The sequence below is a fragment of the Accipiter gentilis genome, chromosome 19, assembly GCF_929443795.1.
Source record: "Accipiter gentilis chromosome 19, bAccGen1.1, whole genome shotgun sequence".
NCBI classification, from domain to species: domain Eukaryota; kingdom Metazoa; phylum Chordata; class Aves; order Accipitriformes; family Accipitridae; genus Astur; species Astur gentilis.
Window position 1 is genome coordinate 3,256,244 of NC_064898.1, and position 24,813 is coordinate 3,281,056.

Sequence of the window (24,813 nt, forward strand, 5' to 3'; positions counted from 1 at the left end):
CTGCTGTCCATGCTTGCTCACCACCATCACAAGCAAGTGAACTTGAGGAAACTACTGAGTAAATGAGCAGCGCCAAAGTTTTTAGGATTTGAGCCAGAACTGATATTTAGCAAAAGAAGAAAGTGAGATGAGGTTTTTTTCTGATATATCCAGTATATAGAGAAAGTGCATTGGAGTAAAGTGAAGATGTGAGTGGCTCAATAGCTTGGTGGTTACGGCTCTTGCCAAGGAGACGCAGGGTTCAATCCCTTCTCCAAAAAATCCTTCAGTATTTAATAATAGAGATATTTGGAGAACCTCATCTCCAAATACCTTGGTGGTCAGGCCAGTCCCCTGGGAGGTGAGGGACCAGGCATCAAATCCCAGTTCTGAGTCAGGGAGAGAACATTTGAATCTGGATCTCCCACATCCTGTTGGAAATGTGTGGGCTAAAGGGCATAGCAGGCAGCACTGCTTCCCTGAGTACATGGATGGGACCCACACTCCCTTGTGAACCTAATGTTAAAAAATCAAAGCCTGGGCATTTCCAAAATTAAAGAGATTGAGCAATTTGTTTTATTTGCCTCCAAGCTACATTTTCTTTCAGTTGACACACCACAAGCCATAATGTATGTATGTGTATGTTTATCTGTCTCACAGTATACCATCTTTTGCTGCCCCATTAAAGCAGTTGTCTCATTTTTCTATTGTTTCTTTTGCTAAAGGAGATTACGATGGCATAGTTTCCAAATCTCACATCGCCTGAGCCACTCCATCGCATCACTTCACATCAGCAATCAGTCAGCAGCCCAACTGAACCTACTGCAAAAATTTTCTCTGCTTCGTCTTACTGCCATTATGGAAAAGTACTCCATGTCAAACAAACATGGCTGGACCTGGTGAGTACCATCAATAACTGGAAAAGAGATATTTCTAGAAGAAAACAGTTTCTCCTAATTCTGTTATTCTGATAGTAAATTCAGTAAATGCAGTTAGGAGGAACAACTGACTTCAACCGTAGAATTTGAAACTGTCCCTTTTAATCCATTGCTGCCTAATGACTCAGTGGCAAAGTCAGAATTAGATACTGGAGATCAGACTTCATTCCTGTGTTCTAACAGAGAGACAACCCCGGACTCTCTAACAACACTTCAGTTCCAGAAAAATAAACAGGAGTAGGAGAGAGTGATTAAAAGTAGGAAATGTTTACAGTAAGTCTTCCCCAGAATTCATTTTGTGATTCGAAAAGAAACAGCTGCTGATGATACTTCATGTATTCGATATTGTTTTGTTTGTGCTTTAAAAGAAGGGTTACAACAGTTATGGGACTTTCCTCTACAGCTCAAAAGATGCAAGCTTTAGCCTAGGCCTGGACCTGTGTTAGAGGGAGGTTCCAGCCGTAGCGGCTGTAACAGAGAGTGGAGCGAAGGGCAGATGGACATGAGTGCTGGCAGTGTGGCTCCTTCTGTAGCAGCCGGCTACAGAAACCTGCATGTTTAATAGTATACAAACCCTGATGGGCCATGCAGACTGAGGTATACCAAAATGGAAATGGGCACAGATAAGAGATTGTAAGTATCTGAGAAATAATCAAAAGGATAACAGAAACTTTCCCGAATACACAGAGACACAGAGTCCAAAAATAATATGCCTTGGTATTCACATTGTGATTTCCATGGTCAAAGCACTTGACCAAAATCCCACTAAGTTCAGCTGTAAGCTAGATAAGACAAATTTTCCATTAGAAATGGAAAAACAGATACAAGGGACTACATAGGAGCTTCACCTCACTGACGTTAGCCACTCCAAAAAGTTCTAAGTCTTACCTGAGCAAGTTGGGTCAGCTGTCTGTGGTCAGTGGAAAAAGACAGGCAACTCCAAAGGCAGTTCATTCTATCCAAGGCTGAGGGTTTGGGTCACCCTCCAGAGGTGCCTCATTCCACAGTGGGTATGGAGGCAGTTTGTACTGCTAACTCTTTCTAAATCTCCGTTAGAGAGCTAAAATTCACTAAGATGAACCCCCAGATGGCTGTTCTCCTTTGGTGCAGCTCCCTGCAGCTAGCTGACCATGTCTGTACTGAAATGAATCTCACCTTGCCTAACTCCAAATAAACAGACTAGAAAAGAGCAAATTCTAGATCCTGCTGTTTGTACAGAGGTTTTCCCTCCAGACAAATATTTCTTCAGTTTCTATAATCAGTCTCTAAGGATTTATAAGAGTGGAACTCTATAAATAGCTGTAAAGTTATATGCTGTACGCCTTCAGTAGGTCATTTAATCCAAATTTTATCTCCTTCCCACACAGATGAGAAAAATCTTTGTCACATTCAGGCCATATTCATCCTTTTTTTTTTTTTTTTTTTTAAATTCCACTGTAGTCATGACTCTCAAAGGGAATCCAGTTTGTTCTTGTCTTCACCATCACTTTTGGAAGAAAGTGAGCTCACCAGCTTCACTTAAGTTACTCAACTAGAATAAATCACGTAACACCAGGGATGAATCTGGCACATAGGGATTTCCAGCCATCATTTATTACTGTAAATTGTTAGTCAATAGAAATACTAAATCATGTAACTGGTAGTATAAAAATCATTCAGCATGTTAGAGGACTTCTCTCTCAGATACCCTCTCCACTATGCTTTGCTGTGCCATTCCTTTGAGTCCCTAATGGATGCTTTAAACCAAGTTGGCTTCAGCTGGATGACAACTGCATAGTAAAAGTTTTTTGTTGGAACAGATTATTATGCTATACCTTAGAGCCAGAGGCCATCTACTTATAAAAGTTGTCAAGAAATCCATCAATTTTACAGATTATAAAGTGTCCATGTATTGTACATTAAACATTATTTCACTATCTTTATAAAGAAGGAGGTGGCCCCATTTACCAATCTCTGCGAGGAGTGTTACTGAGAGACTGCATAAATACTCTGATCTTTTCATGCAGCCTGTTCGTGTTAATTTTCAGGTCTGTGCCAAAGTTCATGAAGAGGATGAAAGTCCCTGACTACAAGGACAAGAATGTCTTTGGCGTGCCTCTGATAGTGCATGTCCAGAGAACAGGACAGCCTCTTCCCCAGAGCATACAGCAAGCGCTACGCTACTTACGGAACAACTGCCTAGATCAGGTACTAACTTTACTCCGGGGACTCGGTTGATTTTTTCTGAAAAGCCACCCTAAGCAAGCAATGGTGAAGCTTTTTGTACTTGGTAGCAGGATTATTTGAAGATTGTTATATCCCATGTTGGGCCCAGACCTCCTCTGCTGATTTGAGACCTGGTGCCAATACTAATAGTTTGCCATTTTGAGATTTGTATCCAGCTACTCTGTTGAAGTCTTATAGCTATAACAGTCCTGCTGATCAGTATACAACAGCCTACCTCAAAGAATGACATGAAATCTTCATGTCTATTGAACTAGAGCTCAGGACTCCCAGCTTCTACCTGTATCTGCTTGACTGTTGCCATTGAGGGTTAACTGCATTCACCATTTCACAAGATACGGGACAAAAGGTTTTATTTACTTAGCAAAGAAAGAAAAGTCCAAGAATAGAGAGCAAACTCAGCAAAATATTCAAAGTATTCTGTTGACAAAGTCAGATATATCCAGATAGAGTTAGGTCAGCAGCGGTTCAATGCCAAAGCCATTACGGTACGTTTCCTTTTATAGTGATCTTAGCTGCAACGAGCCAGCTGGGAGACCCTCATGCTCAAAGGGTTCAAAATGTTTCCCTTTAGCTACAGAGCAGGGGCATACCAATCATAATTTTACTGTTCTTCCCCTAAGGATGAGGATATGTATCTTTATGAACATAGGACTGGGAGAAACCTGCTGGCTGATGGAGTTCAGTCCTCTACTATTATTGACCTGATGTCGTATGACCGCTTCTATAACTGCCTTTACATAGTTGCAAGTTCAAAAGGAGCAACCAGTGTTTTACTCTGCAGACTTTGCTGCTTTCCTAGCTCTGAGCACACAAAGAGGGTGGAAGTGGTCAGTTCTGAATCTCTCCATTTTCTGATCACCATTCTGGTTACTGTTCAGCTTGTTTTGTTGGGTGACAGTCATCTTCCCCAAAATGGAAGTCTTAAAAATTAAATGCCTAGCTGTGAATCACAGCTGTTTCCCTTTACAGCGAGCGGGGAGACACAGGTCCTTCCTATCCTTTCTCTCTGTTGACCGTGAAGAGATTCTGTAGTGATCAGACCTTGACATCTAACTCCTGGGTGTCATAAGTGAGGTGAGATGAGTTCTGCCTACCATATGTAGCACAGGAGTTGAGGGATGGGAGGAATAGCCTGTTGGAAATGTATTAATGGAAGATGCGTAGAGACAACTAGAAGCAATATATTCAGTAGCTAACATGCTGTGTTAATCTGGGTTTGTGTACTGAGCAGGGAAACCCAGTATAGGAGGAAGAGTGATGCAGCAAGTCTGGAATCAGTGATGGGTTTGGAGGAGGAGACACTTGCCCAAGTATGAGGAACAGGAGATGGGGGGATAGGGATGGGCTTGTCAGGTAAGAAGCAGAGCAATAGAAAGGAAGAGAAAAGGGAGGAGGCATAAATGGGAGAGAAAGTAAAAGGGAGGGTAAAACCAAAGAGAAGGAGAAAGCTCTTGAGATATTTGAGGCAGTCAAAAGGAGTGTCCATGGGCAGTCTCAGACAAGTATCTGCTCTGAGAGGGAGGGTTTACTTGCTGGTAAGAATCAGAGCTACGTGAAGGGCCATTTCAACTCAGCTTGTGTTTCCACTCAGAGTGGAATTGGGAAAATATGGAATAGAAAATGAAGGAGGAGAAGTACAGGTTGGGACCATTCAATATCTTTCCACCAAAAACCTTTCTGGGCTGGAACCCTCCAGGCAATTCAGCTTCTCTGCTTTACAGTCGCTCCCTTTCTTCCCATTTAATTCAAAGTCTCCTGATCCCTGGCCAGAGGTCTGAGCAGCCTCCAGTCTTGCCCAGCATCTTGCTTATGTGTCTCTTCCATGCACTACAGAAGTGCAGTCTAGATCCCTGAACAGGCATCAGAGCTTCTACTGCACGTGCTTGGTAAAGTTGAGGTTGCTCTAAATCATTGTAAGGTCTGGCTCCTGGCACTGAAATGTCTAAGATGGTGTGAGGAGCCTCACCATTATTTGTAGGATATATTATTCAATTTCAGCTTGTGAAATAGAAGCTGCTTTGCCTTTGTCAACTGCATCTTTATTTCTGTCATGCATCATATGGCTACTTGCAGGGCAGATGATCCACAGCATGGGGATAATAAAGAGATTGAGCCAGACTAACCTCTGATAAATCACTGGATTTATAGTCTCATTGTATTTACAGAATGAGTCTGTAATAGGCTCTGAACAGAGCCTAAAACATCTTTTTCTATCAAGTGAAGAACTGTCCTCTTTTGACTAATTACTATTTTTTCCAAACAAAAGGAAAATAGGAGTTTGGATAAATGTCATTAAACAAAAACAGAGATTGAGAGTAGCAGAATGACATGCAGCAGAAGATTGTGCAGGTGAGATTTGATGTCTGACCTCTCAAATCAGACTTCGCTGGAAGTTTTTAAAGGTTCTTTATGCCAGCAAGGACATTTTCCATCAAAAGCAGAGAACTGAGCCTCTGCTGTCCCATTTATCTACCACATGCCAAAACTGCATTTTTTCGATAGAATTACCATGTGTACTTCTGCATCTTCAGCACACATCTCTAAGAGGAAAAAGAGATTTAAAAAGAAGAAGGGAAAGGGAAAGGGAAAACCAAATGAGAAGAGCCAGATGCTCTTTTTTGTATTCTCTTGTCAGAACAAAGAGCCTGTGAACAGAAATACAGTGCACTGGGATGTACACAGGGCACACTCCCGTTCTCTACTTCCTACACATAAATGTAGCTCACAAGTGATGCTAAATTCATCAATAAGAAGCCATAGCAGAAGAGCTGCCTCACAGCCAGTCTGGTGTAGCAGTTCATCTCCCTATAAATAAATACATCCCCTTGCAGAGCTGTGGAGTGTGTGATTTATGTAATTAGTGTCATTAATGTGTGAGTTAACAAAAGTCCTATATACCGTACAGTTGAGAATGGGAGGTGTTCTAGGGAAAGGAGGGTCCTACGTGAACTCTGTGCTGGCAGAGTAAGGGGAAGAAGGCCAGAAGGCATTATTTCTTTGCTTTTACACATTTTTGTTGGTGGACTACACCATGCAGAAAGCTAAACTGACCACCAGCAAGACAGTGGGGAACAGAAGTCTGCAATTCCAAACCTGAAATGCACCTTCTTCATACGTCTTTTTCAGTATTTCACCTTTGCCCCTGCAAAACTGAAGGAAAACAGTGCTAACACTTCCCAAATAAAATACTGTAAACTCACTTGGGAATAAATAATGTGGTCGAGGCTCAGGAATTCTCCCTGGGGGAATTCCACTGGTGAGAAGGACGGAAAAGGGCAGCACTGCCATGAAGGCATCATTTGAAGAATTACTGCTTCCTTTAGAATAGAACGCAAACAAGATAAAAACATGTCTTAGTGACACTGCACAAGTAATGCCTCTGTGGCCCCCACTTTCGAACTGGGGTTTTCACTGGGATTTGGGGGAACTGTTGGAAGCAGAGAGCAGGAAGGGGAAAAAATAGATTTGGTCTGGATTTTAAAGCTCTACCAGGATGTACTAATCTTTTGCCACAGCATTTATTACTTAGCTGAGCATAATATTTTCTTGTTAGTCTTCAAAATATAGACCCAAATAAACATGAGGAACCAGATTCTCAGCTGGAGTAAATCAACAGACAGTCACCCAAGCCAAGCAAGCCACGCTGATTTATAGCAGCTGTGCATCTTGCTTAAACTCTTCAGGCAGCAGGGAAACCACTTGCACTCTAACCTCTCCATCTAGGAAGGGATACAGAGCAGCAGTGGTTTTAACTCTTACAGTCCTGTCATGAGAGCATGCACTTGCCTATGAGGCTTGTGGGCAAGTCGCGTTTGCATGTTTTCCTTGTTCTTGCATAGAGTAAAATAAGGAATCCAAGCTTTGGTCGTGATCAAAGTCCCCAGTAATAGATTTTTTTTATATGTATTCTTTAAGTAATGTTTTCTTTTTACCTAATTCAATATGGTGCCTTTTTAGGTGGGTCTGTTTCGAAAATCTGGAGTGAAATCCCGAATCCAGGCCCTACGTCAGATGAATGAGAGCTCCCCAGAAAATGTCAGCTATGAAGACCAGTCAGCATATGATGTGGCAGACATGGTAAAGCAATTTTTCAGGGACTTGCCGGAACCCCTCCTCACAAGTAAGCTAGGAGAGACTTTTCTACACATCTACCAATGTAAGTTGCAATATTTTTATTATTATAAACAATTAGAAAATATTATATAATAATATATTGTAAATAATTTTGCTATGTTAACACTGGATGGGATTCTTTCCGGTTACCTTTGAGATGTATAAAAGAACCTCTCTGCCCTCAAAATCTTTCACTAAGATTTTTAGAACCGCCTAAAGGTTTCAGAGTCAGAATACTAGAAATTTTAATGGAAATACAGCATTCCAATGTTGAAAAGCTTTGAAAATATCAGCCTCACAACTGGAAAGAAGCCAGAAGGACAGGCTGCCATGGTCATAAAAAGCACAAAGAAAGACTCACATTTTTGTCAGATTTCTTTAAGCTGTGGGCACATTTCATGCAGACATCTCAATACAAGTGGGTCTTCTGGGCATGGAGAAGTGATACTTGACCATGAGAACACATGCCTGTGCAGTCCCCTTCCTTGCTGTGACTTTTGATTTGCCTTTTCATTATAGTCAATAAAATGTACATGCAAGAAACAAGCTGCCTTCATTTAGATCTTCAGCTTTTATGTTAAGATCTCATAGAGAAAGAAAAAAACCCAGAGGGTTTCTTCTTTTCATTTCAGCATAAGCAGTCTTCAGCAAAATCTGAGGCACAAATGCATCGGAATGATGAAAAATCCCTGTATATCAGGAAATTACTGTGTCTCTCTTCTCCAGACTGAGGGAGAAATAAACAAGGAGGAAAACACTGGAAAGCCAGAGGAATTAGAGTGTTTTCCTGACAATGTCCATTATGAAGGCCAGTCAGCCAGTGCTCTGGCAGATACAGAAAAGCGTACCCAGCCAGCCTAAGCCAAGTAATTGGAAGCACTAAAGAGAAGTGTGTCTAGTCTTTTCACTTGCAGATGTTTCAGCTGCCAAAACAATAGAAAGCCATTTTTAAACACTGTATAATCCCAGTGCTAAAGAATCTAAGTTACTTCCGTTGCCTCCCTTTACTGTAAAAATCTGTCTGTGGTGCACAGTCACTAATGTATTTAACATCACAGTGTCTGTAGCTGGTAGAGAAATGCTGTGATCTTCCACACGAGAGACAGCATCGCAAATAAATTTAGTGGATTTGGTCATACATGATGTCTTGGGACACAAGTGAACTGAAACAGTTGGTGCCTAGCCCTGGACCATCATTTCCTCCTCTTCTTTCCTGCTCACAAGTTGCAGGTCTTGTCTGCTTACGTACACATCAATGAGCTTGTTCAGAAAAGCAACAGACATTCTTGGTGCTAATAAAATGGCAATCAATCACAATTGTTTCCATAGTGAAGTAGCCATGGAGAAGATTATCCACATGTCCTTGGAAAAAAAATCACCTTTAAACTGTTACTTGATGAAAATTGGGAATGTCCTATCTTGGCACAGGAGCGACTGCGAGTAAACTACCCCCTTGCTAAAGGAAGAGAGACGTGGCAGATCTCAATGTCATCGGTGTTATTAGGTCTGTAGCCAGAACAACTCCCCATCTCTGAGTCGGGAGCCTGGCGTTAGGATTCACAACAGCCACGAGGCCGAACGGTGAAACATTGCTGTTAGACAACAAAAAAAAATGTAAAAAGGGACATGGGCTGACTCCGTAACCCTACGTAGTACTGCAGTGGGAAGTCTGAAGAACTCTTCTTTACACTGATAGGATGGGGAAAAAAAGTGCTAGGAAAGATTTTCTTGAACTGCACCAGTAGTTTAAAGGATTTCAGAAAGACTTGAGGATGGGTCTGTTTAAACCAAAGTGGGAACAGGAAAAGATGGGCTCTGTAGATACTGGAGACCAATGTTTGGATTATGAATGAGTAGCAGTGGGTTTTTTTTCCATGTGACCAACAACAAATATATTTTTCTGGTTTAGACGGTACTGACAAAACTCCTTTCACAGAAAGAAAAATGTTGAGAATTGCTGGGATACCAACTGTATTTCATAATGTCTGCAATTAAATAAATCTGTAGCTGGGAATTTTTCTTCCCCTTCATCCTGTTTAACAAATTATTAATGTGAAGTTAGGAAGGATTTTTCCTCTCTTAGTATATTGGCAAGGGATTTCCTATTTTCTGGGACTCACTGAAGATCTTTCTCATATATCCAGCATGGTTTGTTTTGCTGTAACACAGAGGACTGGGGATGAGATGACTAGTGTAGTAGTCTATATGGCATAGCATTGAAGAAACTTTCCTCATTTCCCTAAAACTCTCAGTTGCCTAATGTTTACCTATGACTGGAAGGGCTGACCAGTCTTCTCTATGTGTGAGACCAGCCAGTGCAACAGTACAGGTGAGGGAGTACCAGGAGGCTATGTGGGGAGAAAAGACATGTTGCATGGGTTTAGCAAAGGCTCCTCTTACTTGTCAGGAAGACCTGGCCTTGCTGCTTCTAGAAAATCGGAAGCATTGGGCTGTGTTCAGCTTGTCATTTCTGTCTGAAAGCTTTTAAAATAAAGTGCTTGTACAAGGCTAGGAGGCAGAGCTTAAAAGCTGGCTGTTCCCTCTGCTGTAAATCTGCTTTTGTTCTTCTTCTGTTCGATCTTATATAGAGCGTAAGTAATACCCAGAGGAGGGCTCCAAGTCCAAACTGAGAAAACTTATGGTAGCCTTAGAAATGAATCTGTCTGAGATGCCATTTAACCAAATCCATTATCACTTTCATTAAACTCTTTTATGGTTCAGAATGCAAGTGTAAGTATTTTCGCAAAGTTTTTGAATTTTTGAACCGTCTTCCCAGGGGACAAAAGAAACCTGAAAAATTCCATTTAAAGATAGGAGTACTGAGTACTACTCTCCCTTCCTAAACTTTAAATGAAGTTCAGTCTCTTTCTTGGGGAACAGCCTTTCAAACAAACAGAGACATGTATGATATTTACGCTAGCTAGGCGAGCTGTGCATTACGGATGAGCAAATACCACGACCCTCCAACAACCAGCTGGTCTTTGCCCCTTCGTCCCCAGTCACCTGCCTCTCCAGAAAGCCATTCCCAGAGCGTGAATGCCTGTGCTAACTCTATCTTGTTCCTGGCTCCTTATCAGATCTTACAACTGACACACACACACCCCCGCCCCCCCCAACGGCACTTGCTTTTTTTCAGACGTCCCCAAGGAGCAGCGGCTGCAGGCAGTGCAGGCAGCCATCATGCTGATGTCCGACGAGAACCGGGAGGTTTTGCAGACTCTGCTGTGCTTCCTGAGCGACGTCACCTCCGTGGAGGAGAATCAGATGACTCCTATGAACGTAGCTGTTTGTCTGGCCCCTTCCCTCTTCCATCTCAATATAGTGAAGAAAGAAAGCTCACCGAGGCAAGTTTCTTCTCAACCCTATAAATAGTCATATCCTTAACACAAAATGATGCTTTCAGTGTTTCTAAAGGTATGCAGGGTAGAATTTTCCAAAGCATCTGCTTTCCAGCACGTTACACAGGGCATGGCTTCAGTGAGAGGGGAAAGCCTGTGCTGCAGAGCTAGGAGCACACTTGTACATGCATAGAAGGTGTTTTCACAAGCCCAGCAGGCATTTCTGGCTGGCTGTTGTGAAAATGCAGTGCCTGCTTTCCATGCGAAATTTCAATGGGGCACTAGTGAGTTTTGTACAAGTAATGTTGGCTTCTGTGAAGGGAAAGGGCCTGACTTTGCTGGGGCTGAAGTGAAAGATTGACCATGTTTCAAAGGATTTTAATATGTAGATTTTCAGTGAGTGGTTTTTCACTCTGTATTTTCTGGCTACATTCTGCCACTTGGGAAACCAAGTTTATTTCAGGCCACATTAAGATGGTGTGTAACACAGTAAGTGTAGACCAAACAGGGTGTAGACCCTGTTAAACATTAGTGGTCCCAATCAGATGTCCCTCCTGACTTCTTTTTTTCCCCCATCTGGTTCAGAATAAACTGAGATTCTTGGTCACATATGTGTACAACCAGTGTCTGAGCAAGCACTTTAAGGAGTAACAACGTAAACCACTGTACATAATGTCTGTTAGAAATCCATTTCAAAATGTACAGCACCTAATGCAGGACATGCATAACCTTTCCTGCTTTTACCTTTGGCTCAACAGTATTTTAGGTAAACATTTTTCCTTTAAAAAAGGCCCAACAGTCTGAGCAACCTTTGTGATAAATAAAAACTAAAGATAGGCTTTTCTCTCTGGTGTTCTGAACATCCCGCTGCTGTTAGCTTTCATATTTAAAAGTTTCAGCTCTTTTTACCTGAGACACTGAATTCAATTACAGAGTAATACAGAAAAAATATGCAACAGGGAAGCCAGATCAGAAGGACCTCAGTGAAAACCTGGCAGCTACTCAGGGACTTGCTCACATGATAATGGAATGCAACAAACTTTTTGAGGTGAGTGAGACACTCAAACGGCATTATTCATGCCCCCATAATGCAGCATCCTTTGAAGTATTTATGTTTATGCTTACATTTTCTGTCTTGTCTCAGCTCAGAGATTGATGGTGCCTCACTTATTTGTAAACTTGCTCTATCTAAAGTTTATTTATCTCATTTCTTTATGACTATTCCCTTCTAGCATTCAAAGACGCAGCTATTAAAAGCGCAGGGTAATTATTCTGTGGCAGTGTTCAACCCCAACTACTGGTTTAGGAAATTTTAGTCTAATTAAAATCAGAATCTGCTGGTTTAACATTTTATTTTATTATAATGCTTTTAACACCTCAGTTAAAACTTATTCATCTCAAAAAGAAGAGCCGATACACTTTATTTCTGTGTGTCGTACAATAAAGCTAAAATCACATAGGGATATGCAGTCATTCCTGCAGCTACTTTCACTGCAGGTGGAGAAGAGATAATGCTCATATCTCCTTTCCCCCGAAGCGCAAGGTGACATTTCTGGGGCCTAGAGGAGTAACACAGATGTATTGACATACAGTTGATCAGCCTAATACCATTCTGCATGAGTAGTGCTATTCTGAGCTCATTCATTATACTACTTTGATTTCTCGTCTTGCATAAGAAGCAAAGACAGAAATAGGTATCCATTTTACAGACCATAGGCTCATGGCAATTGGATCCTGAACGGTCCATCAGCCTAGAAACACACTGCCTTAAGGAAAAGCTCTCAGCAGGAGGTTTTCCCCATGGGTTTTCCCTCCCTTCTGTGGCACAGGTCCCGCACGAGATGGTCACCCAGTCCCGAAACTCCTATGTCGATGCAGAAGTGCATTCTCCCACCCTAGACGAGCTCGGAAAACAAGTGGATGAGGAAGGAGGGAACTATCAGATGTATCTGGAAAGTCTCATACAGAATCTCCAGAAAGAAGCAAAAGAGAAATTCAAAGGATGGGTCACGTGTTCCAGTATAGAGAACACAGAACTCGCCTACAAAAAGGTAATTTGGGGAGATGTAAAAGAAGCAGTAAAGAAACCAAAGCAAAACAGCCTAGCTATGGACACCCTGACTTGTTGCCTGGCTAAGTTTGTACCCTTCTGTCCAGAGAGGACACACAGTTATTTTAGAAGACTACTAAAAGCAGTTAAAAATGTGATACAATAGTGATTCAAGTATGAGATTCCAGAAAAAGGCACACAAAGGAAGCTAAGGTCTCCAAAATGGGTAAAGTACTTACTTTACAAAGTACATGCAGCAAACATCGCAACCAGAGCGCGAGCTGAGACTTTCAACAACAAATAACATTACCTGGGTAAGCTCTTTGACTGGGGGACAGGCAAAGCTTCTGACCATCTTCTGTTGTTTGCCAGCATTTTGGAGAACCCAGGCAGAACATAGGTATTAAAAAACCTCTTCAGGCTGCCCACTGCTTGACTTAGCCAGGCCAGCCACGTGGCCAGTTTTATCCCTGATCCTCTTGTCCTTGTTTCCGGTGGATTTTTGATACCTACAACTTTTATCAAAATTTCTGAAGTTGTTCCAGGCTCCGTCACTTCTGCAGGGAAAGCCAGAGTGCGGCAGCCAGGAGGAGGGTGCTGCAGGGTCCCTGCAGACAGCGGAGTTCAGGGCTGTTGGAAATGCAATGGCAAAATGGAGGTCTGCAAACCAGCAGCAGCTAGTGAGAGGAGGGGATGGGTTAGTTGGGTAGGGGAAGGGCGCCGGGAGGAGTGTGGGGTCTGGACGGTGAGGGGGCAGGAGGCAGCATTACCCCTGTTTGGGAAGGTGCGACCCCTCTGTTAAGGCAAAGAAATGCCAATTACTCTGGTTTGTCGCCAGCTTCTGTGAGTGACCTCTCCAGGGAGGGACTGGGGGACCCTGGGGAGGGAGTAGCAGGGCTCAGGCATGGGATGGAGGAGAGGGGATGGGATGGGATGTGGGATGTGGGAGACGGGATCCCCAGGTCTGGAGTGCCCAGGTGGGACTGCAGAGGGGATGGGGAGTCCCCGGGGCTCTAGGGCAGGGAGACTGGGGAAACGAGAGCTTTGGGGAGAAGGAATTAGAACAACATTAAATAACTGAAGGTGGGAGGGGTGGAAGGTGGGTTTCTGGGGACACAATCGTGGGTCTGTGGGAGGTGCTGGAGGTTTCTGGAGCACTAGCACCGGTACGTGAGGATGCCAGGGTAGGGAGGGGTTAGAAAAGCAGGGCTTGCAAGATCAGTGCTTACCGTTGTTTGCTGCCTGTGACCCCTAAAACCATGCAGAAAAGCTGTATGTGTGGAATTCAGGATATTCATCTTGCGCGTAGCCCAGCACTTTCCGCTCCCCTTATTGCATGCTGCGGAGGTGTAAGAAGTAACAGGAGCCGTGAGCTGGGAGGAGTTAGCAAGCAGTTTGCGTGTTCCTTCTTTGAAAGGCATTTTCCCAGTACCTCCCTTGCAGCTATTTTGAGGAGCAAACATCTGTGTACCTGACACATAACTGAATCAGCATGTTTTGCTCTTCCACCAATTAACCAGGAGGGTTAATGGACCCTCAGTCCCAGCTAGTGCATCATATTGCCCAAGGTGGTAGCTTCATTTCAGCCCAGGGTTTCAGTCTCTGCTTTCATCTGTTTTTACTTCTGCACACACATATTCTTCATTACTCTTACAATGCTTGGGGTTGAAAAAGTGTCTGTCATGCCAGAAATAATACAGCAACTCCCCTGGCACTATGGGAAGTGGTCCAAATATACACTGGTGTGAGAGCAGAAGTAATGTATCACTTCAGTTTTCGATCCAGGACTAGTATGAGTATGTTTTCCCATACAGTAGAGCAGCAGCAATAGCAATAATAGTAATGATTAGCAGGGAAATATGCATGCTCTTAAGCTAAAGGCAGATACCCGTATCAAGATTTTGTCCTCAGTTATCCTCTGCTGAACGTAGGCATATAAATCATGGGGGTTTATGTTCTTTGTTGCTTTACTCCAGGTTGGGGATGGGAACCCACTAAGGCTTTGGAAAGCCTCGGTGGAAGTTGAAGCCCCCCCATCAGTTGTCCTGAACCGAGTGCTGAGAGAACGTCACCTCTGGGATGAGGACTTCTTGCAGTGGAAGGTGGTCGAGAGCCTGGACAAGCAGACAGAAGTTTACCAGTATGTCTTGAACAGCATGGCTCCTCACCCCGTCCGAGACTTTGTCGTTCTAAGGTAAGCTAAGGCCAGTTCTCCAGCACTTTTGCTTCCTGCAGTGCATACAAGGAAGATCTGGTCTTATCTCAGCCTTTGCATCTGTATAATTGTGCTTCGAGAACTCTACTTCTGGGCAGCAGTGTTGATTTCTCAAACTGAATTAAATTTGTACACCTAGAGCATGCTGACCTTTTCTCTGATGTAATTTGAGCGGCACATACTCCTGAGGCCATAAATATAATTTCATCCTTAGAACAGATGTCTGATAATAGCTGCTGTTCTCTCTTAGCTTTGTTTGTTGTCAAAACAGTGCAAATAGAACCCAATGGTTTTTTACACTGCTTTTGCTGTTCTCTGGGGAACGTTTGATGTTTAAGAGCCAAATGTTTAGTAGAGAAGATAGTGATGCTTTTAAGCTCAGGTTGTTACACAGTGTCTATATAAGTTGTTATTTTAGATTTGCAGTCTTTGTGGACCAAGAAATGCTAACCCATAAAAATCCTAGTGTGGAAATGAACAGAAAAAGGCAGTAGATATGTAGTCTGACTGTCTTCCAGGGGATGACATCTCTTAAATAAATGTATAGCTGTGTATCAATATTCCAAATTCAATCCCAGTTCTGCTATTGTCTATCTGCCTGTAGAGAACAGACAAAAAAAAAATTCCTCTTATGCACTTATGCACCTTCTGCCTTTGAAATCCTGGCCCTTTGCTTGCTAAGAGCTATTGTGGAGCTGCTGACATATTTCACTTACAGGGTCAATTCTACAGTTACTTATTTCAGGATGATTTTGTGTGTTCCCATTCTTGGTCCCTGCTTTCTTTGATTGAAATGATGCACCAGAGAAACACTAAGCAGTTTTGACAAGTGAAATAGTCCAGTGAGTCAGAATTGTATTAGAGGGAACAAAGATTGAAGGAAAAAGATGAACCCAATAAAATAGAATAGTACATCCCTTGTATGAACTTCAGTATTCTCTTACAGAATGATAACATGCAGATATTTTCAGTATAAGGGAAGAATTATTGGAACTCTTAGGGGAAGATTTAAAAAACGTTCTTTGTAAGGTCTTCATAATGTTTAAAACACCAGTCCTCCCATTATTCTATTTCCTTTGCCTTCCCACAGTGTACTGGGCTAAATTAATTATTTTACAATTAATTTTCTTATGTAATATTGACTTAAACCAGTGATAAATTTGGCCCTCCGCATAGCACCAAGAAGACTGTCTGGGAGCAGCGGGGAGGTTTTGATGACCGTAATTCTGTACTCTTATTTGCCACTTAGTTCACTATTAGGTTTCGTGGTGGTTTATGTTCTTTAAAGGCCTGCTGTGCAGTCACATCAGTTAAAGAAAAATCTTGCCATCGAGTTCTCATTCTTTTCACTAACCCAGGCAGAATGATCCCCAAGGACTGAAATACATATTATAAAACTGAATCCTGGTGAGTTTTTAAGGGTTGAAAACAGCCGTCAGGCAGATCTGTCAGATTCTGTTGTTTATCTCTTTTGATTTATATCATTAAGTCTAGAGCAAGGTTAGCCAGCAATATCGCAGTCAATTTGATACCTTATGATTGGTGGGAAGTGAACAGTGAAATTATAATTCACCTCTGGGGACATGAATAAATATATTTTAACAGATGGCAATTTTCTCCTTCCCAATCAAACTTTTGGCTGTGAAAGGATAAACTTAGTTGTTCTTTTGTTGGTTTTTTTTTTCAATTTGACAGTCATAACAAGGGGATTAGGCCCCCTTGAGGAGACTGTAATGGTAAGAGGATAGGGGCAATGTTGCAGCTATGGCAATGGTAAGAGGATAGGGATCCAACGCAGCTTTCAGCTGCCCTGCACGGGCATTGCTTTTCATTAAAGACTCCTTACATGTTTCATGTTCATTAAGTATCAGAGCACCTCTGTGAGTTAGGTGCCATGCCCATTTTTACTACTGTAAGATATTTAGAGAAGTACAGAAGCTGGCCTAAATCCATATAACCGGGAATAGGAATCATAAGTCTTCCGCAGTATCTGGGATACACACTTTTCTGCTTCACAAATGGCCCAAGTTAAGTGTCGCGTAGTTACCAAAATTATACGGTCATATCTAAGCACTGTGCAAGCATTCACAGGAGATGGTTCAGCATTTCACAGTACATCTGAGGTGTGATTTCCTACTCTCCATGTGTTTCATCTGCCACGATAGCTCATCATTTGTATTAATGCACAGACACGTGTAAAATCTTCTGAAGTCAGTACCTTCCTGCAGCGTCTTGAATAACAGCTCAATTTCATACAAGAAAAATGCAGAATATTAAAATTCTCTGCTGAAGTCCAAACTTCAACAGTCCTTGAAAGCAGTTTACCTGCTAAAACATGATACTTCCCAAGGTAGAATAATCCCTTTGTCGGAGAGTCCACAGGAAGGCGATGCATATTACATAGCACGGTGGGAATTTCTCATTTCTTCCCACAGCATAGGAAAGAGCACGGACCTATCCTGTGAGATTCAAGGCAGATGAGAAAGATATGAGATGCCAGAATACATAGAGAATGCTTACAGAACAAGAAAAAAATGTGAAGTATTAAAGGCTAGCTCTCCTGAACTGGTGGAAAACTTCTGCAGCATGCAGGAGAGGCTAGAAACTTGGAAGAGGGAAAAAAACGAAAGGACATTTTGTTCTTAATTCAGATGCCCTTGAAACATGTTCTGGGAGTTTCAGAAGTCCATGTGGGTAGTAGTGAGGATTTCTGCTGTGCTGAACTCTATCTGTTGTTCTGTAAGTCTGCATGGGTGCAATGCAACATTTCAGCTGGCTGGCTTACGCTCACTTTAGCTCCTTTCCAAAACTTCTGTCTCTCTGCAAAAGGCTGTATCATGCCCTGTAATACATAACGGCCACAAAATGCTCATGTGGAGAAGCAAAACTTCTCTACCTGGAGCCTGCAGCAACGCAGGTGGGTGGCCATTCCACTTCATGGTCAGACCCCCAACTGGGGAACACAAAACTCCTCCAGGGACCCCTAGGGCGGTCCAGTGGCATGACAGGCAACAACAAGGATAGGCAGGCAAGCAAACTGTGACTTTAATTCTGGTTCTTACTCTTGTGCCCAAAAGTTTCATTACTAAAGTGATTCCATCTTGAACGTGTTGCTGCAGGACATGGAGGACGGATTTGCCAAAGGGGATGTGCATGCTGGTTGCCGTCTCTGTGGAGCACGAAGAGGCTCCTCTTATGGGAGCTGTGCGAGCCATCGTGATGGACTCGCAGTACTTGATAGAGCCGTGCGGCTCAGGAAAAGCCAGGCTGACCCACATCTGCAGAATTGACCTAAAGTAAGTATCCCACCTGCAAAAAGCAGATGTCTATTCAGCAGGGCAAAAACCTCCAGCTCAGGGAGGGGAGGCGCTGGGAACAGAGGACGTGGTCAATGTAACTTTGCTGCTTTGGAGCTTTCCTGCAGTCTTTTCTTTTCCACCAAGCTCGTTTCTCTGCTCAGCGTCTACTGCTGTTACAGTGCGATCGTAGAAATAAAATCTGCTTACTTGATTACTGCAAGGGAGAACTTCAGAGTACACTTACAATGACAAGTATTTGAAGTCACCACCACCACCGTGGGCAGCGGGGAGTAGGAAGCATGGCAAGCCTGTTCCCGCAGGGCGGATTTCTTGAGTATTTGAGTTTCTCAATAATTCTCTTTCCATTTCTTCAGAGGACATTCCCCAGAGTGGTACAACAAAGGCTTTGGGCATCTGTGTGCAGCAGAAGTTGCCAGGATCAGAAACTCATTTCAGCCTCTGATTGCCGAGGGACCAGAAACAAAAATCTGAGGAAGGTGTTCCTGGGAGCGAGTGAGCATAAATCGGGGTCTGGCAGGGAACAGGAATACTGAAAGCAAAGATCTTATCTAAGCTGCAAATCTGACCAGACTGGGTCTGTACAAAGCTGAAACAGGAATTTTATAGGAAAGTTATTTTATTCTGGAGACTTCACCTCCCCCCACCACATCCCTTCTTTATTAATTTCAATTATTGAAGTAAACATTTCTTGAGAGAGCTTTTATCATTATTACTTCAAAATCAGACTGTTGCCATTACTTGTGTGTTACATAACTCTGGTATTTAAAGGCTTCTAAGAAGCATATTTTAATTGTAAATAAATTATGTACAGTATGTATATATTTATCTATATTATATCTATATATATGTATATGTATAAATTAATTATTTTGTATATAACTCAGTGCAAATCACTTGCATCAGTTGGACCTTAAGTGAATCTGTCACTTGTTTCTTAGTGTGTCACTGCTACATAAGCTGTGTTTGCTATTATCACAGGGCTACCAGGCATAACCCATGAGATAACAGAACTGCCTGTTCTCAAATATGTTTCGTGTTTGTGTATGCTGTGAGAAGGTACCTAGATGTAGGAAGAATTACAAGACCTAAGGAAGAAGGAGGTTACTGTACGTTTAAAAATAATGAGGACTGCATCAGTCTCACCAAATAAAATCCATGGAAATGTAACAGAGATAGACATTTTGAAGGCCATTTAGATTCAGCTGCAGAATTGTGACTGTTAGTACAAGGTGTTGAAAACATACCTATTGCCTTAATTAATGGTATATCCGTCACTAGAGAATCTCACTATGTGCAGTGTTCAAAGTAACTGCTCATTCTTGGAGAGTACAAGGTAACGCTGTGTGTACTGGGGTGTCTGAAATCAGACTGGTAAGTTATGAAGCTGTAAATCTTTTTTTTTTTTTTCTTTTTTTCCTTTACCATTTTGTCTAGGTTCTGAGTAAGTCTTTCTGTGTTGCTCTTTCCTTCTCCCGTAGAGACGGCTAATTGTTAAAGAAACTCCAAAGCAGACTTTCCACAGCCAGTGGACACAATGACATGCAGATGAATACCACGCCTTTTAATACTCTTACTACACAAATAACTAAACTTTTTTAAGCTTTTAAACACATCTTGGAGATTTAAAAGACTAAATGCAGACTATGCTTGAAAGATTGCTTTTATAGTAACAGCAAGCATTTTCATATTATATTGCACTGATCTGCACGATCCTGCCTCTATAGGTATTGGTGGGAGCAGGATTAGCCCCTGACTATGAGGAGTAGGAGCCATTTAAGCCTATTACATCAATTCATTTTCAGGGACTTATTATTTTGCTAATGGAAGAATGCTTTAAAAGTAATAATAATAATAATAATTTGTCAACGTTACCTTTGAGGCAGGGTTCCGTTTTGTTTTTAACTAACCTAAGACCAAAAATGATATTACATCTATGGTTCAATAAGAATGTACAAGCCTGTTAATGCTGTTCTTCATTAATCGCATTTGTTCACTTTGACTTTATTTATTGCTGCATAAACCAGCTGAGTCATTCATAGCCAGTGTTTTAGCTCAGTCCTTCCAACAAAATCTGCTAAGATTTAGTATAAGGTCAATTAAGCGGGACGCATTTCCTATGCGAAGCTACAGTTTTGTGCCCTGATTCAGTAAATGGGGAAGTCTTTTCAAAACCGGTGCTTTGAAATCTGCCCCAGGGTGGACCGTGCATGGTCCTTGATAGCTGCTAGAGCAGGGTCCCACGTGCCATCATGGACACGCGTAAGGGCCGTGCCGGTGGGGGACAGCCCTGCAACCCAAGGAAGCAAACCAGTGGGGCGGACAGGGGCAGGGTGACCCAGCACGGTCTCCCCATGGACCAGCAAGACCCCCAAAAGTCACTGTTGTCTTCCCCCATGAGCTGTCTCACCCACGGTTTTTCATCTAACTCATAGGACGGGGGAGGTTGGCCACCCGTGAGCTCCTGCCTTGCGTTTACGGCCAACAACAGTCGCAATGTACAACTATTGAGTGTTTTTGTCTTAAAGACGGGAGCGCTCACAGCCTTACCCGGCCACGTTGAAGGCTGGCGCTCGGCAGCTGGCCGCAGGGCACTGTCGCTGCCGAGGTCCAGCCTTTCCAGGAGCGAGCGGTGGCTCACGAGCTGGTGGGGCAAGGACGGTCCCCTGGATCCAGCCCGACTGCCGTCCCAGAAAGCGGCACCTCCTCCCCAAACGCCTGTAGCCGCAGCAGCAGGTTTCGTGCCGGCTGTTCTCCAAAACACAAGCAATTAGAGCACTTCTGCTACGTTAGTTTGCGTGAATGAATACAGTAGTGCCTCAGTATTTCTGGCCCTGGGAATGGCAATTGTCTGACGGGAAATAATTTCTTAAGGAAATGAAGGGAAAACCTAGACAGGGGTTTTATCCCGTCTGATAAGTCATCGCTCAGCTAGAAGAGGCCCTGTGCCGCCTGCCGCCGTTAGCAAGGTAGGGTTGTCCTCCTACCCTTGCAGAAGCTCTGACGTGTGCTTCTGGCATCTCTAAGCCATTTATCAATTAAATCGGATTTCTTTAAAATGCACATTATACCATGTCTACCATTCAGCTACCACAGTATTTTGTATTACATTGCCATTGAGAATACCTTATGATAATTGCATTTTTAAATGTTATACTCATATCAATACCTCATATTTTTACCTCATCTGTTGGTATCAGTCATTAGTTGTAAATAAACAATTGCAGAATTGAATAAATTTGCATACACTAAAGAATTATGTTTCCTTTGTGCACTCATTTCATGCATTGGCACAAGAAACACAGTACATTTAAGCCCTTGCTTTATTGCAACCTGCTGTCCACTAAACTGTTCTGATATGGGACTTCAATAATGATTTCAGGCTCAAAATGATATTGTTGTCCATTATACTTATCCTATAGTGTCCTTAAGTATACACAAGCTTCATGGCAAAGATTATGTTTTCCAAAGAAACCATTAAGCCAGGATGGCTGGCTTGAGAAAGGAGAACTCAGGTCCTCAACAGTGTTTAGGCCCCTGACTCCACTGAATTCAACCATGTTTCTACATCTATGGTCTTGTTAATAATCAAGTCTAGGTTCATAAGAGGGACTGTTCACAGGCCTTACAGATTGGGTTCACATTATCAGACTTCAGCCATCTCAAATCCATCAAGCCACTGCAAAAAAGAAAGATGCAACAGCAGGATAGTGTTTCCTGGGGTTTGTCTTACAGATGGAATAAATGTCCCTTTGGATGGGCCTGTATCTCTTCAACTCTCTCTTGAATTATCAAAAGAAGCAGTCTCAGAAAGCAGGATGCTGAGCAGGCAGTCAGCTATGAGAGACCATCACGGAGGGGATAAGCCTTTATGTCCCACCATTCAGGGAAAGCTCATTATTAAACTTTGGACTGAAAGGAAGCACTTTTCTCCAATTCTCTGCCATGGCAGAGGTGGTCAGCTACGTAAGTCCATCCTTTCTTGCAAAAAAATACAGTATATGATGCGCTCTCATTCCCATATCTCCCTCCCCCGCCCCCGGCAGCAACTTCAGGGCAAACGGACTGTCTTAACCCTAACAGCACTGATGTGTCAGTTCCTGGTATGTGCAGTCTTTATAATGTTGAATTCTTGGGCATCCATCCTCTTCACAATACCTTGCAGGAGTCACCAGCAAAGCATCCCTCTGTTTGATGGACTTGCTCTGCAGAACCAGTGTCAGCCTTGGAGGATCTTGGCGTGCCTAAGAGATGTCACTCTTTGAAATAGCAGGTAGTTGTTAGATGAGAGCACAGGCTGAACGTACTGAAATGACTGTGAGATGAAAATATTGGAAGAAGTAGCCAGCAGACTGCTGGAGCCCGCAAATCAAATAGGAGAGGGTGAAAGCTGATGCTGCTCCAGCTCAGTAGTGACATGGAAGAACCGGGAAGTGAACACAGACCTTGCCAGACAGAAAGCAGCACTTAAATGGCATCACCCACTCACGATCCCCTGGGAATTTAGCATGGCCATGTTGTGCTCTCCTTGCCAGATGTGTGTCAGTCACAAGCTGCACAAGGGCTTCACTTGGATGGGTGCTAGGCCAGGCAGACCATGTTGTTACAACTCCCTCCAGGAGCAGGGGCATCAAACCCCAGATTCATAACAAGGTGGGTCTTTGGACTTGCCTAAAACGTACGATTTAAATTGTGACCCTCAATATTATGAGTCATTCAGCTATACTATGTAGAAAGCTAACATTTTCCCCCAAAGCAGCAATGGATGCAGACCAGATCTAGCACTGTGTGACTGTAGACTGCTTCAGTGTGCGAGAAATTCAGCTCAGCAAATGCACAGGTACATGGAACTCAAGGGCTAACACAGAGCAGCGGGTCTGGGTTAATGAGTAAATGACAGGGAAAACATTACAACACTGCAGATGATAACTGTTTGCCTGTCTTTGATAGGCTAGTGTTGGGGAGGTCTCTCTCACACTCCCAGATGATACCCTCCCTAATCTACAGCAGGACCCAGACACCAAGCCTCTGTACCTTTGATGGAGGTTAGCATCCCTTGCAGAAGTAACCTGGACACATGGGCTCCTTCCAACCCTTTGGCTCTGAAAGTACGATCTCTATCCTGACCTCCCATAGGGAGCTATTTTCCACTGCTCTTTTCCGCTGTCTAAGCCCAGCTCGTGAGCCCAACGTGCCCTTTTCCCAGCTCGCTCAGTCCGTCTGCGGGCTGGGCTCCAGCCGGGGCTGCACGGGAGGCCACGGGGTTCAGCTTGCAGGGCAGGCTGGTCATGGCCAAGCGGTCAATGGTCCCAGCCCCAGTTGCAACAGGGGAGAGTCGGGCATTGCCAGCCTGTCCGGGCTCAAGAATGCAAAAGTCCCATGTCCCACACTGGGGACAAAACTCTGGGGTGAGGAGTGATCGTTTCTGCATCTCTCCTGCAAGAAGGCTGGAAGGCAAGAGCTGGAAAATAACCAAGAGCCCGTACCACCACACAGGTGCTCCTCAGTCCCACCGCAATGACAAGTTGGGACTTTCGATCCTCTCCCAGGGGTTGTGTGTCTGGCAAGACGGGGAGGCTAAAGGCTGCTGCAGTTTGAAAGCACTGAACTGCTCTATACCTTGAGCAGAAACTTGAACCACGGCGTGCAGTTCATTGGCAGCAGTTTGCAAGGAGACAGGATGGGGTCCCAGCTGCGACCGCGCTTTAACAAGAAAATAACTCGTTCTGTGGTGAGAGCGTCTGCTCCAGCAGGAGTCTGCCCTGCTTGGCCAGAGCAGCTGCATGGAGCGCTGCTGGCAGCCAGCTAGAGGATTACGGTTTATTTCTGAATCAAAATACTCGATTCTGCAAAAAGCACTAGGGAAACTCGGTCTAAAACTGCAGACTCTGCTCTTTCTCTTTCACCTGCTCGTAGCAGCTCCAAGACAGACACATGGTTGAAACACAAAGCCAGCACTTGCTACAGCGAGGATTTGCAACAGCTTGCGATTTATGGGAGCAAATTAGCTGCAGGGCCATCTGTCCCTCCCCAGACCACGCCTGGCCCGCTCCTTGCTGGAACGACTCCTTTTCCTTGCAAGGATGAATATCGAATTACTTTTACTTTTTTTATTATTATTATTATTATTAAATAAACGTGAGAACCACAGGTGGCGGAGCAGACAACAGTAACCCTCTCAGCAGCATCTGCTGGCCAGCAGTGCCCCCCACACGTGCAGGACAGATGCTCGCAGGGTGCCTGCGTGCAGCCTGACCCCAGACCCGCACAGGGAAGCTCGGCCACCCCGCTGCACCTCGCCGGCTCCAGCCAGGCTCGGTCTTCACGGCAGTACGACCAGAAGCACCACAGCTGGTCTGGCTTGACCACAAACGGCGAGTCTTGGGGTTCCCCCCCCCCCCCCCCAACTCTTTCAGTTTAGAGACTTGCCATGGGAGGGTAGCTGAAAGCAGGGAGTTTATCAGCTCCAAACACCCATCCATGTGCCACGCTGCTGGCTAACTAGCACAAGCAAGGAGCCCACCGTGGCTGTAAGTGCAGATCGCCCTGGGCTCACGGCTGCTCCGGCATTTTGCACGGTGTCGGCTGGCTCCCGATGGGACAGGAACTCGGAACTGGCCTGCGAAGAGAAAAAGGG

At 43.7% G+C, this 24,813-nt stretch overlaps 1 protein-coding gene across 6 annotated transcripts in view; it reads left to right on the forward strand.

Annotated features, from left to right (window-relative positions):
- The window catches only part of STARD13 (StAR related lipid transfer domain containing 13), a 252,009-nt gene extending 230,597 nt beyond the window's left edge, over positions 1 to 21,412 (forward strand). For all 6 annotated transcript variants that reach the window (XM_049822915.1, XM_049822916.1, XM_049822918.1 and 3 more), the window contains 9 exons: positions 705 to 878; positions 2,945 to 3,104; positions 7,101 to 7,299; positions 10,393 to 10,600; positions 11,528 to 11,642; positions 12,424 to 12,645; positions 14,621 to 14,838; positions 17,979 to 18,155; positions 18,533 to 21,412. In XM_049822915.1, coding sequence (XP_049678872.1) covers positions 705 to 878; positions 2,945 to 3,104; positions 7,101 to 7,299; positions 10,393 to 10,600; positions 11,528 to 11,642; positions 12,424 to 12,645; positions 14,621 to 14,838; positions 17,979 to 18,155; positions 18,533 to 18,650 — 1,591 coding nt within the window. In that variant the 3' untranslated portion in view covers positions 18,651 to 21,412. The remainder of the gene's footprint in view (positions 1 to 704; positions 879 to 2,944; positions 3,105 to 7,100; positions 7,300 to 10,392; positions 10,601 to 11,527; positions 11,643 to 12,423; positions 12,646 to 14,620; positions 14,839 to 17,978; positions 18,156 to 18,532) is intronic.
- The last annotated feature ends 3,401 nt before the right edge of the window (positions 21,413 to 24,813 follow it).